Here is a 13,644-nt window from a genome sequence, read left to right as displayed (position 1 = left end):
GGAATCTTGTTTTATCCTGAAAAAAAGAAATGCATGAAAATATTTAGAAAATATTTTTCCCCAAATAAAAAGTTTAACATAATGTATTATAACTCAAAACACACCTTATCGATTTACATAAGATACCAGTTTCAATTTTAAGCAGTGAAACTGATTAATGCACACTTATGAGTAGTACAACATAGAATTTTGAGAATTCAACTAAATTCAGAAGTAGTTTATCCTAAAGGAACACAAAATGCCTTAAATCATATAATCAAAGTACCTTTAAAGACTCGTTGTGGATGATGATGCTGTCTGTGGGCAGGAAAGATCACCAGAAGCAGCCAGTCTTGCAACCAATCTAAAAAGGCCCCTGACTAAAAACTGTTGCTCTGAGACATTCTCAAAATGCAAACAACTCCATATCCAGAAAGCAGAGATAATATTTAACATGTCCTGGACACAACATATTGGCAAGCACAGCTAATCCACCTCATTTGGTTTTTCTGCTCCTCTTTAAATCTTTCTGGTCTTATGGTTAGAGAGATGTTTAAGTTGTGGATATAATCTTGGACAATTATGATTGATGGAACAAATGGTTTAAAAAAAGCTTATATAACAAACTACAAATTCACACAATCATTACATTTCCATCGAGCTGTTTTTATTGTTGATTTAACCTTTTACAGCACTGTAACAAAAGAAAAAACAAACAAAAAAGAAAACAAAAGAGATGTAGAATACATAACTTTAAATGCTCTAGTTACAAAAGTTGGCCAAGGACGTCTGCTAATGAAAATACCTGATGTTCAATCAGGATCAGTTATTCATGACTGAAAACTTTACAGGAGAGTGACACAGGTTCCATCTCAATAAACTGGTCCCAGGTCAGTCAAAGAACTGACCTGGGATGTGAGGAGAAAGTGGATCAAAATTAGAGCAATGTGAAAACCACTTGGGTTGAAAAGGATTCCAATTTATCCTCCTTTTTATAGCGCTCCAACCAAACACACCCCATCCATCCATGTTAAAGAGTGCTGGAGCTGGGCAACAGACAACAAATGATGATGGGCTTGTTTTGAGTCCTTTCAGCAATGCAATCAACAACCAAACAACAACTGCCAATAGCCTCGAAGGACAACCCTCAGACACAAGGAAAGGCCAGAGAAAACGGGTGCAGTCTAGGTCTCATAGTTGGGGTTCTTGCGGAGGATAACAAATCCCTCCAGGATTGGTGTGACGGGGAGGTATTCCTCTGTGGCCAGCTCCGCCCTCTCTCCGTGAGCCAGCAGCACTGGTGTGGTGTGAGTCTGGAAACCTGTGATGGCCTTGGGTTTGCCTGCCTGACCTACAACATCTACAGCCTGTGGGGAAAAAAACCCAACAAACATGCGATTAATTTTCATTTTCTTCCATCCTCACTGTCCAAAGGTTAGAGTATATCAAGTTTAGAAGCTGGTAAAGGCTTTTGAAAGTGAAGTCATAGATTTTGGTACCAAAAAATATCTTGTTTTATTTAAATCACCAGGAGAACAAATCAGTCCATATGAGGGATTTGTTTAGAGTATCAGATTAAAATAGAAAGTACTATAAAACAGAAAGTGATATCTAGAAGCTCACTGAAAAAAAAAGAACAATCAGAGACTTACCCCCCCCCACAAAAAGCACACATTATTCCTAAGCACCAACAACATCACTCTTTAATTGCATGCTATTACTGATTTAAGAAGTTAGCTATTGTTGAAATCTGAAGCAATACAGCTAAAAGAAAAAATAACTATATAAAAAGAAAAGTTTTCTCTTTTGAAATGCTATTCAGGAAAGATCAATATTGTTCAACAGATAACAGCAAAGCTGAAAACTCTGGAGCTTTCGACTTGTGTTGTGAAACATTCTCTAAGCCTTTTGGAAATAAGGATTCTCTGAAGGTAACAAACAAAAAGACTGCTGTATAATACACAACCACACCAACAGCTAATATAAAAGGCCAAAGACATTTTGAATTGCCAACTCAAAAATCCTTTAGCCTGTTAATAAAAAACAAGTTTTATGTCAACTGTTTTCTAACACATCCAGTATGATCTAAATTATGTTTCTAATACAAATAATTAATGATTATTTAATGAATAATCATTTATTATTTATAAGTGATTATGAATAATGAATAAGAAAAAAGGTCTGTGAATTTTAATGGGAAATTGGAATTGGCTAAGTGGTTGTAAGAATGTCAGAAGACAAGTTCATTCCGATTGATCCATCATTTTACAAATTCACAATTACATCATATTCCCACATTGATTAAATCTTAACATTTTACATCATAATCATAGTCTCAACTAACCATCAATTTAAGTAAATTTAAATCGCTACTTATGTAAAAGATTTTACTTATGTAGAATCACTGCTCACAGTAAAAAGACAAAATGAATATCTAAGGAATTCATTTTCTTAGATACGAATCTAAGAAAATGATTCATTTTCTTAATAATCAGGATATTATAGAGGAGACCTGAAGCTATCTTTTGACAAAATCTTGTTGCAAAGAAGTCTGCTTTACATTACTGATACTGGGTCAATAACACTGAGCATTTTTTTGCCATTGCTTGCAAACATTCACATCTGAGCTAACTGCACATCTCCAGAAGGTTTGTTAAAATTTTATGAGGTTTCTCCAAAACCCATACAAAAGTGTCAACAATCTGGGGTCAATAATTTAAATGGCTAATAATTTTGTTCCCTACATTTCTGCTACTATGCCAAACTAATACTCCACATCTCTATATTTCATAATATACTGTGGCTGACTTGTATTCATACATGCAGATCTTTTCCTAATTTAGTGACACTGCAAACGTTACAACTCTGATGGATTTTATTTGACTGGAAAAACAAAGTTAAGCATAATTTTCTAGTGGAGAGAAAGCAATACTTAACTTTAAAGTTTAACAAACTGCCTTCAGAATTAACTACACTGCTTTGCAAGATTAAATGTCAGTGAAACTGATTTATGCTGCCTGAAATTAAAGACCAGCTTAATAAGAAACTGTTTGATCTCCTCTGAACTTGCATCCTCCCTAAAATAGATTACATCCCTTTCAAAATGTTTACAATTTGAAAAAAATTTTTTTTGTGGGTTTACGAAAGGCTAATTATTCTTGTCTTTACCTGTCCAACTCTAACAGACACAGGCAGCGGTCGCAGCTCCTCATCGAATGTAACCAGCATACGGGGCTGCATGGCAGCAACCAGGCCATAGAGGATGTAGTGAGACTTGCCCAGGATTACTGAAATGCACACAATGAACAACATGGGTTCATTAACACAGACGACTGACAAAAATATTGAATTTTCCACTGCCAACACAGTAACAAATGTGTGTGGAGAACCAAGAGAAAAAAAATAAACTCACTGTTCTTGACGTCAAGGAAGGAAACGAGCACGGTGAGTAGTCCGGCCACGGCAACCTGACTCATCAGCTGCCTGTCACTATGGTAGGGACAGAGTGTGAGTGTGCCTTTGCCCAGGTGAGTCAGACCCTGTGGACGCATTAACAACAAAGGCTCAATAGATATTCACACATACACAGTTTCCTAGAAATCCACTAACGTCTGATGAAGGCTTCACGTTGTTGTGCCACACACCTGTGCCAGTCGGACCATGAAGAGATTGTTGGGATCTTTAGCATGATACTGGGCCAGCTGTCGCAACATGGCTGCCAAGCGGGCATTGTTTGTGCCTAAAGACAGGAATTAAATTCAGACTATACTACATTTTGAAGGGACTTTATGTAAGAAAATGAAAAAGAGCTGTATTAAGAGGTATTTTCTGTAAGAAATGTCAAGAATTAAAAGAAAGTCTAAGAAATTATTTCACAGATAATATTAGATAAGCAGATTCTAATATTTTTTAAACACTAATCATGCTGACACATACCACTGCCCACCATGCCCATGGCAAAGATGGAGTTGTGGGAAACCTCTGGGTCAGCATCGTGAGAGAACTTGCTGAGGGTGTCCAGGATGTTCAGACGAGGGTTGGACACAGAGATGAGAGCAAGGGCCAGGGGTACCGCTCGCCTCAGGGTGGGCTCTCCATAGCGCAGCTGCAGGATTGAAACATGAAAACATTAGCATCAATAAGAACAAAAAGTCACAACATTATTTGTCTGGTTTAAACTGATAAAAACAGCAACCCTTAGACTTATCCCAAAATAAAAATATGGTGGAAGTAAAGTGAAGTTTTGACCTAAAGATTAACAGGTGTTAGCAGAAATGAGAGCGACATAATAGAACAGACAACAACGTAAAAGGAAGAAGTTATGAAAATATAAATAAAACTGACCAGGTGTCCAAATGTTCGCAGAGCCATTTCCGAACCAATTTCCTCTCCCATCGCAATCAGGGCGATGCCGAGAACAGCAACTCCCTGAAAGGAGAGAAACACGTCAACATAAACCTTCTTATTGAAACTCCTGACTTACAGATCCAACAATCCAAAGATGGCGTCCAAAAAATATGAAGTAGTGTCTTGATATTTTTCATTTGACTGCTTGTGTGACCAAAGTGTGACTCGTTCACACAGCCATGAGCACTACTGCAGCTTTTTCTCCTTCTCCTGTCTCTTTTTCCCATCCAACCCCAGTAATAATCACATTAATATCCACTATTTGCTGTGAATTAATCAATGTCAGTTGTATCTTTCTAATGTGATTGTGATGCAGTAACCAGTCATGTGATTTTTTAAAATCTTAATGTGTGCCAGGCTTTAAAGCTCTATGTATAAATTAAGCTAATCCAAATGTAAATTTTAGATTTACGGGAGGTGGTATAATACTTGTAGCTGGATGTATGTACTTTTTAGAGGAGAAAGCAGCAGCCAGAGGCTTTATGTGAGACAGCATTTCAAAGCAGACTGATAGGCGAAGGCGCTCGCTTCAACAGTCCCCCTCAAGGCTCCTGGAGGCTGTGAAAAGCACCAACAATCGGTCTGATAACACACACACACACACACACACACACCCACACCCACACACACACACACACGCCCACACACAAAGGGGAACCTTGTTCTATGCCTTGAATCATACTGTAAATGGGGATGCTCAAGTGTGAAAATGTCTGATAAAGAGCTGCTTAGACTTGTTGCCTGAAGTCAAACATTCCTTCTGAGATAAGAAATATAGTCAGCTTCATCTCTATCGCTTCTTATCACGATGCATTTGTGTACCTATAAAGTGGGAAGTAACTTTTGCATTTGTTAATATTTTATTCTATCGGCAGGAAGTAACACAATTTGGAAGATAAAAATGTTGCATGAGTACCTAATGAGGAAATCTTGACATACTCTTTGATGTGGAAGAATGGAGCAATAATAGGAAATATGAACGGAACATTACAGACACAACATACAACAAACGTTTAGAAATGTGTGGAAGTAACTTTTGAAATCGAGCAGCAGTGATGCCTACCATCTATTGAGACGTTCTGCAATGATTGGAATCATCAGAGTATTGATAGATCAACAAGTTAGACAGACTCTGCTGTCATCAAAAAAATCTTCATATTTGTAGGATACAATGCTATATTACAGAGGATCTATTAAGAAAAAAAACATTTTGGCAAGTTTCTGTACTTCTATTTATGCCTTTACTGTTTGTAAAACAGTCCTAACACTATGTCAAAAAACAAAAATCATGTTTCCTCCTAATAAGTTAATGTTTCTTGGTGTAGGGAAAATGAGCCGTTTCAGCACTTCCCCGTTACCTAATAACCATGCCAAGAAAAAGATGCCTTTCCTGCAGTCATCCAATAAGTGGAGACAAAAAATCCTGACTTGGTTAAACACATGCAGACCGCAGCCAGCAGTAAGGGAGCACAGAGCATACACAACAATTTGGAAGAAAATTGTTAGAACGTTTGTTCCGAAAAAAATAACGGAATTGTAAAACAATTGATTGAAAACACTGACGTCAGATTTGGTGTTCAACATCACAGATGACGTCAATAAATACTCACCTGGTGAGAGCCCATATCAGCAGCTGTCTCCTTCTTGTCTTTGTCTTTTTTATCTTTCTTGTCTTTGTCCTCATCCTTGTCTTTGTCCTTGGCTTCATAGTGCTCACTGCAGATATGGAGAAGCTGCTGCACTTTCAGCACATTCCCAGACCCTAGAGGGACAGAAGCAGTTTTTAGGGTTAATCAGTTGCTATATGGTATATGTATCCACATATTAACACAGTAAAACAAACAAAAAAAAGAATAAAGAAAGCTTACCTGCATATGCACAGATGTCCACTAATGTGTTAGCAAAGCTACGGAACGGTTCGGGAACAACCTGCAGAGCTGCCAGGGTCGTCTCAATTGCTTCCCCTTTACCTGAGGACAATAAAATGACCCCCTTTAGTCAGAAACGTAGTTTAAAAAAAGTGATTCAGTCTGCAAATCTTCACAGTTTGCATTCAATCATTTTATTCTCCTCACACTGTGAGCATACCCAGGTGATTGAGTCCCAAACCCAGAGGAAGCCAACGAGCGTAAGTGTCCTTCAGCTCCTGTTCGTTCTTCTCCATGATGGTCTGGACGATGGTGGAGGTCACGTCACCGTTACACGACCCCACCGCTATGATGCCGCACGCCAGTGCTGTCACGCCAACCACCTTCACATTTTACACAAGCACTTCAACGGTACTGAACTGATACCCAGTAAAATAAATGGTGGTCTAAATTGACTTTTAATTGTACCTCCATGCTTGATTTGGAGTCTCCCATGACAGGAAGAAGCAGGGAGAGGACGTCTTCTCTGTTGGAGCCTGCATAAGCAAGACCCAGTCTGCAAGCAGAGAGAGTAAAAAAAAAAGAAAAAAAGATGTTAATCTGTACATCTACGTTATGCTAGGGCTGGGCGATAAATTGATATCATCAATTAATTAAATTTTTGTTTTTAAAGATTTTGTTTTTGGACAATCTGGATTCTTTTTCACCAATGCACTCCTGGAGTTTCCATAGTTTAGAGTGATGTCAGCACACTAAAGGCCTACCATCTTGTTAGCTTTGCAGCTTTTATTTATTTGAACTTGGAATTTATGTCAACTCTATGACGGAAGATTAGGGCCAGGCTAAGATTTTTATTTTTTTATTATGAGGAAAGTCATATTACCAGAATAAAGTTGTAATATTAGGAGAATAAAGTAGCAGTTTTATGAGAATTCATTTGAGATAAAAAAAAAAAAAAAATTTAAATGAGGAATGTTGAGCATCAAGTCAAGTTAGACTTGGGTATAGGTTTTACAGCTAATACCTAATCTTTTAACGCATCAGCATAAAATTATTATCAGTAGTACATCTTTGAAACAATTATGCGATCGTGCTAGATCTTTCTGCTAGTATTATGATTTTATTCGTGCAATTAAATAAAAATTATCATAACCTCCTCCTAATAAGGGATGGTTGAACTATTAGCCACTTTTAAAAAGTATTTTCTGTCATCTGTAAATTATTTTTTAGAACATAAAGCAAACAAGAAAAAAAGAAATCTGCTCTGGTATGAATAAAAACATAAAATTTCTCCACAGACAGGCAACCTTACCCAAAGATGGCGCCTATCCTCATGACGTTGCTGTTGTGGAGAACGTAGTCTGAAAGCAGGGCCAGGGCTGGGTCACACTCGTTCCTCACACCAGAGTTCACAATACCACAGGCCAGGAGCGCACCAGACTGCAGAGCACAAAGACAGAAATGACAGTTTATCCATGACGCAGTTTCACTGCTGGTGCCAACATAAAGCCGGCTGAGCAGGCAGTGCCAAAAACCGATGTGAGGATAATCTGACTGTTTAAGCCACATTCAGACATGCTGTTTAAAGTTGATTCTGATGCCACTTGTAAGTTAAAAGGTTCTAATTTTACAGACTAAATTTGTCAAAATCCTCAATCCCTTTTCAGGTAAATTTTCAAATATATAAATTCAAAACCAAGTCTGTTGCAATAAGCAATTGCATGTGCCCCATTATACCTTAATGTAGTCCTCAGAGGAGTAGAGGTATTTGTCAATCTGAGTCAGACCACCGTCCACGTCCCAAAGCAGGATCATACCCAGAGAAGCAGCAGCACTCAGCATGCCTGAGGACATTCAGTTTTTAAAAATTAACAAGCAGCAGCTCAACGAATCTACTAAAGACAATCAGTATTACAACAACAAATGTGAAAAATGTTGTATGTATGCTTGGTGTGTGTTCCTCTACCATGATCTTTGTTCTTGTACAGCCACTTGTTGCCATCATCTGTGAGCAGCTTGTCCTGTCCAAAGGCTGCGTTGACGAAGCCATTCACAAAGGAAGAGGCCAGATTCATACGAGCCGAGTCCACCTGGGAGCCGCTGCCGCCAAACCCTGTCACATGTCGCACAGAGGTGAGCAAATACAGAGCGGGTTCAACTGAAAAATAATTCTGTTCACATGAAAGAAATGCAGCTTGTTAAATCACGGCTCCAATTGTTTTCATGTTTGATAACTCAAATTTCTAGAGTTCTCAGGGCTTTTCAAGCTAAGGTTTAGAGTAGTATTGGATGGAAAATATTTCTATTTTGTGCTGATTTTCAAATTGGAAAAATAAGCAAGGAAGAGCAGAAAATGGAGGGAATAATGAGTGGATTATTTTCCAGACTTATCTAAACTGCATAGGAGCCCTGACAATTTCTTTTTTAAATGTCAAACAAGCTTCAGGCCCATTTATAATTAATTTATTTCATGAAATTTACACACAGCCTAAATCAAAAGGCAAAAACAAACATGAAAAAAATATTAGCTCTTGTGATTGTTTTATGTTATATTTTTGATGGAATGCCCATAAGAGAGGAATAATAATGGTACAAGACATTTTTCAAATTTTCTCATTATTGGGTCACAAACATTTCCTTTTTGTCTTCATTTTCCAGAAATATGGACATTTGGAAAATGCATTTCGTCCCTTTGCAAGAAACTGTGGTTCTTTAATTTTTCTACAAACAAAACACATTTTGTAGCGCTAGCTGATGAGTCAGTTTTCAGAAAGTTGTGTAATGTTTGCAGTTCTTGGCAAATTTTAAGCTGGACAAGCAGTAAACATGGCTCTCTGTTATAGTTGATAAAATACTGGGAGTTAGACTCACTGTTGTTTTCCAGGTGGGTTTTATAGATGTCATCTGGGACTTTGGGTTCCATGATATCCAGCTGGAATAAACAAAACACTTTGTAGTAAATAAAAGTCAAACGTAAATAGACAAGGTGATTAGCACAGAATCTGATCTCCAACACTAGTCTTCAAATTCTTAGTATCAAACTGGATGTGAATTAAACTCTACAGATTTAAGGTGTATATCTCTTGGAAGTAATGATAAACCACTTCCCAATAAAGTACAAAGAAAAATGTCAGTAACTTTTTATAAAACACATTGTGGCCACCATCTCCTACCTCTCTGGCCAAGGCCAAGAAGTTGCTGTTGAGCTGAACGTTGGACATGATCTCTGTCAAGTCTTCATAGTCTTCTACGTCTTCATTGAGCTCCAAGAAGACGCCGTGACGGCCCAACATAAAAGCCATCTGCTTCTGGATGACTCTGCATGAAAAGGACACAAAAACTACGTATTTAGTACAAATCCACAAAGGCAGGGAGATTTCATATCAACAAGCTAATATAACAAGTGTTCATTTGATTGTTAGTTTTTTATAGCATAGTTATATTTCAGTTGGTCAACAACAAAAAGTCCAGTGTCCTTACATGTCTTTGCAGGATGTGAAGATGTTTTCAACCAGCTCCATGTCGTTGAGCATCAGGGCCAGCCGCAGGGCCTCTGGGTAACGGTTAAACTTTCTGAAGATGTTCAAAGCGCACCTCAGCAGGGCTGAGTTTTCTGGCTCAGGAACATAACTCACACAGCTAAAAGAAAGAAAAACAAAAAAGACATGAATCCAAAAGTGAAGACATATATTTCTGAATATCAACTCTGTTTTCTGAGCAAAGGGCGAAAACCTCCGCTAACCTGGTAAGGTACAGGCAGACTTTTCCGTAGGCGTTTTCATCTATGTAGTCCCCCAGCATGTCCAGCCTCTCGATCTCCATCAGTAGGTCACACGCCTCATGCTCTGCGTTGTGAGCCATATTGTAGGGCACAATCTCCTTCACCAGTTTGAGCAGAGTGTCCTGCTGGGCTTTGTCATTCTCCTCCACTTCCTGCCATTCTTTTGCCACCTCACCAGCAAGGTGCCTAACAGAAACAGGAGAGAATTTGAGAATAAGCAATTGTATTATGACTTGACAAGTCATAACACAATTTTACATAACTTTTAAAATGCTCCATGTCTTGTACTCTGTACTGCAGAGGGAAGACCAGAGAAGTGCAAATAATCCAAGTTTTTAAATCTTGTTTCTCTGTGTTTAACTGAAGACTTTCTTTCCATATGTGCAGTCAAATATCTGATTAAAATACATAAATATGTTGATATTAATATATGCAAGTAGAAACAACACCTAATTTACTAAGAACAAATTGTTTTGAAACACTGCATGTAGAAAAAGATAAAATAGATTTCTTCTAATTCTTATTTTCTTCTTCAAAACAAACACCACAGCTTTATTATTGACCCAAACAAATGCAATTGGGATTTCCAACATAATAAGCATTCTAATGACTACCTGATCATCCACAGATGAATAAAACAAAAGGAAAAGCAAAAAGAAACATCACAAAATCTCTGCATTTCTTTTATCTGAAGGTTTTTACATACGTAGTGATTCATATCTGAGAGAACATTATTTATTTATTTACCTGACATATTCATGACCCCAGGAGGCCAGCTCTTCCTGGGAGCCCACCAGACGGTACTTCAGACATTCCCTCTCCCCGCTCATGGTCATGGCTAATACAGACACCACATCTGCACAGAATCGCTGCAACAAAAACAGAAATAAATCATTTACCGAGATCTCTTCAAGTATGAAGATATCAATATCTGCGGCATCATGAAGATTTCAGAGCTGATATCATTGCCCTGTTTTTTTTTTTTGTTTGTTTTACACACACAAATACTACTATTTAATTACATGCATAAGAGTTTAAATTAACTATATGCTGGAATTGTTGTCACTAGTACTCTCCTCTCACTGTTGTCAGCTTATTAGATGTTCAGCTTTACATGCAAAGTTTAATAGCAATAGCAACCCCTATAAACAATCAGCTTCTGTCCTGCACTTATGATCAGAAATGTCAGAAATAAGATCAGATTCCTGTGAAAATGCAAAGAAAGCAATAAGACTCATGTTTTACATGCAGCAGTTATCTCAAACCAAGACTGAACATAACTGTGCTCAATGTCCCTTGGTGGTGAAAAATAAAAAGTTAATTACAAAACAACAATTATTGGGATCATTTTGATGTTAGAATGAAATATAACCCTACAGAAAGTAAAAACGAGGCTCACCTTATTCTCTCCGGGGATCATGCGCTCGTAGATTTCCTTTAGTTTGCCATAGTGTGGGCGCAGGAATTTCAGGGGCTTTGGTACGGAGGTCATGGAGGTGGTTGAGGAGCGGATTTGTCGCCTCAGCTCTTCTAGCGCTTGACGATACAATGAGGTGTTCTTCTCCTGTTGAGAAAACAAGAAAAAAAAATATTCTCAGCTGAAGATCAAACATCCTAACACACACGCAGAAGAAAAGAAGTTTGGGATGCTCACACTCAGCCTCTCCACCATCATCTCCAGATCTTCTTGTAACTGCTTGTCTTCCTCTGACTGAGAAATTGTGACAAAATTAAAAATGTTATTATAAAACATTAAAGAAGATCATTTTACAAAAGAGGCAATGAAAGAAAAAGCATCATAATGGTGCATCCATTGTGATTAACGCAGGAGAGTGACACCGTTTAGAAAAAAGAAAATACATCCGGTCAGTTATAGTTTTACTTAATGATAAGATAAAATTATTGAGTCTTCATCATCTTTTTAAGTTATCAGTCTAAAAGCACAAAAAGACATAACAGATTCCATCAATAGTCAAAGCTGTGTTTTTACTCTTTATGTCCATGAGAAGAAGCCACAAAAGAAGCTAGTACTACTTATTAATTTTTTACTTTTCTTTAAAATAGAAAGTACTCCTGAAATAATGCTTTTGTTTCTATTTTTGTGTATATGGTCCATATCTCAAACTCACATTTTCCTGTGAAAGAGCGTTTTCCACTCCACTGTTGCTACATGCATGCTCAGTATGACAGACTGCTACAAACTCAATGATACTATGCAAGTAACTAGAATTACAATTGAATGTATGTATTGAATGTATTATTGGACTGGTTGGTGCTATATAAATAAACTGAATTTGATTGAATTAAATTAACTCAAATAATTGCTCATCAGCAGCTGTAAACCACTTCTACAAAACCAAGTTTTTGCAGTTTTCTATCCGTACCATAGAGGTGTGTGTCAATACCATGCCTAGGAGGTTAAAAACTTAGGAGCTACATCACAAACTCTGTGTACCAAAGCTAGCAAAGTCAGTAAAATGTAAAAGTTTAAGAAAGTGAACTAACAACAAAGTCTCTTCTCTATACAACACAAAAAGGCAGGATGATTCAGGTTTGCAAAGCTGCATTTGAATCTACCACAGCAATTTTGGAAAAATGCTATTTGAACAAACGAGACAAAATCAGAGATGTTTGATCATCATGCTCTCTCTGGAAAGTTAATGAAAAATAATCTTAAGTGTTAGAATTGCACGCCTGCTGGATTATTCTAGTTAATAAAATAATTACGTACATTTTCTGATGAACATATCCGAGTTGACAGTAAGTGTACGTGGTCCGTAAACAGTAGACCACCCAATGGACTGAATATTTGTGGGTGACTTGTCCAATTTTACCCACTTTACTCCGACTTTCATACGCCGTGGAGTTACAAGTCACACGTATGGAAACATATAAACAAAGCAGTAACTAAGGTCAATGTGTTCAATAAACTTAAAATAATTTGACACACAGTTCATTTAATTTAACTTAAGATAAGCTTCATCACAGATGCAGTTCTATCAATACAAAGCACATTTTGCTGTGGGGTTATTGTTTAAACCCAAGCTGCTGTGTCATACAGTAAAGTTTAGCTAGTAGCACAGCTAACACACTAGGAGGGATAATGCTAGGCTAACATTAGCTAAAGGACTTGAACTTCAGTCATTTGTCCTGTTACGGCTGTAAGTACATATTAGTGTTAACTTTTTAAGGGTTATGTATACAATTCAGAAAACCAAGGTGTTTTAGATGGTATAATTAAATACCAGTGACTATGGCCCGGTATGTCGGTGTTGTCAAAGCTACGGTGACTAAGGCAAATATCTGCTCCAGCCCCTGCGCTTCTAGTTAGCACATTTTCAATGAATCACTGCGCTCCCCAAACTTACTAGTTCTTGTTCCTCCTTCTTTTCTTTTTCTTTCCCAGGGGACTGCTGTCCCTTTTCCTTATCCTTGTCCTTCTCTCCCCCCTTTTCTGTAGGCTTATTATCTTTCTTTTTTGCTTCTTCCATGGTGGTAGCTATCGGTTAGCTAGGGAACTGAGCCGACTGGTAATTGACTTCTTCTGATAAGACGGTACAGCGTGTTTACCCTTGAGCGCCCCTGGTGTTCAGTGGTGAGCTGTCTTTG

General features: G+C 37.7%; 1 protein-coding gene across 1 annotated transcript; it reads right to left on the bottom strand.

Annotated features, from left to right (window-relative positions):
- Positions 1-624: 624 nt before the first annotated feature.
- psmd2 (proteasome 26S subunit ubiquitin receptor, non-ATPase 2) lies at positions 625-13,526 on the bottom strand. The gene is made up of 21 exons (XM_027998848.1): positions 13,404-13,526; positions 11,690-11,746; positions 11,435-11,599; positions 10,783-10,904; positions 9,997-10,221; positions 9,735-9,893; positions 9,428-9,572; positions 9,126-9,186; positions 8,221-8,367; positions 7,992-8,098; positions 7,567-7,694; positions 6,723-6,810; positions 6,475-6,637; positions 6,255-6,356; positions 5,997-6,148; positions 4,324-4,407; positions 3,916-4,084; positions 3,624-3,718; positions 3,392-3,518; positions 3,148-3,266; positions 625-1,346 (listed from the first exon to the last, which is right to left on the bottom strand). The coding sequence occupies exons 1-21, from the start codon at positions 13,524-13,526 to the stop codon at positions 1,164-1,166; spliced, it is 2,721 nt and encodes a 906-aa protein (XP_027854649.1). The 3' UTR covers positions 625-1,163.
- Between the last annotated feature and the right edge of the window lie 118 nt (positions 13,527-13,644).

The sequence above is a fragment of the Xiphophorus couchianus genome, chromosome 18 (genome assembly GCF_001444195.1).
Source record: "Xiphophorus couchianus chromosome 18, X_couchianus-1.0, whole genome shotgun sequence".
Taxonomy (NCBI): Eukaryota; Metazoa; Chordata; class Actinopteri; order Cyprinodontiformes; family Poeciliidae; genus Xiphophorus; species Xiphophorus couchianus.
This window is presented reverse-complemented; position numbering and strand designations above follow the sequence as displayed.

What these genes read in the sequence shown, in the direction of transcription:
- psmd2 (XM_027998848.1), bottom strand. Translation starts at nt 13,526, where the DNA reads ATGGAAGAAGCAAAAAAGAAAGATAATAAGCCTACAGAAAAGGGGGGA. An exon ending in TGATCCCCGGAGAGAATAAG is followed by an intron (nt 10,905 to 11,434) that starts GTGAGCCTCGTT and finishes TTTTTGTTGCAG; the next exon opens with CGATTCTGTGCAGATGTGGT. An exon ending in TGTCTGTTAGAGTTGGACAG is followed by an intron (nt 1,347 to 3,147) that starts GTAAAGACAAGA and finishes TTTTCCCCACAG; the next exon opens with GCTGTAGATGTTGTAGGTCA.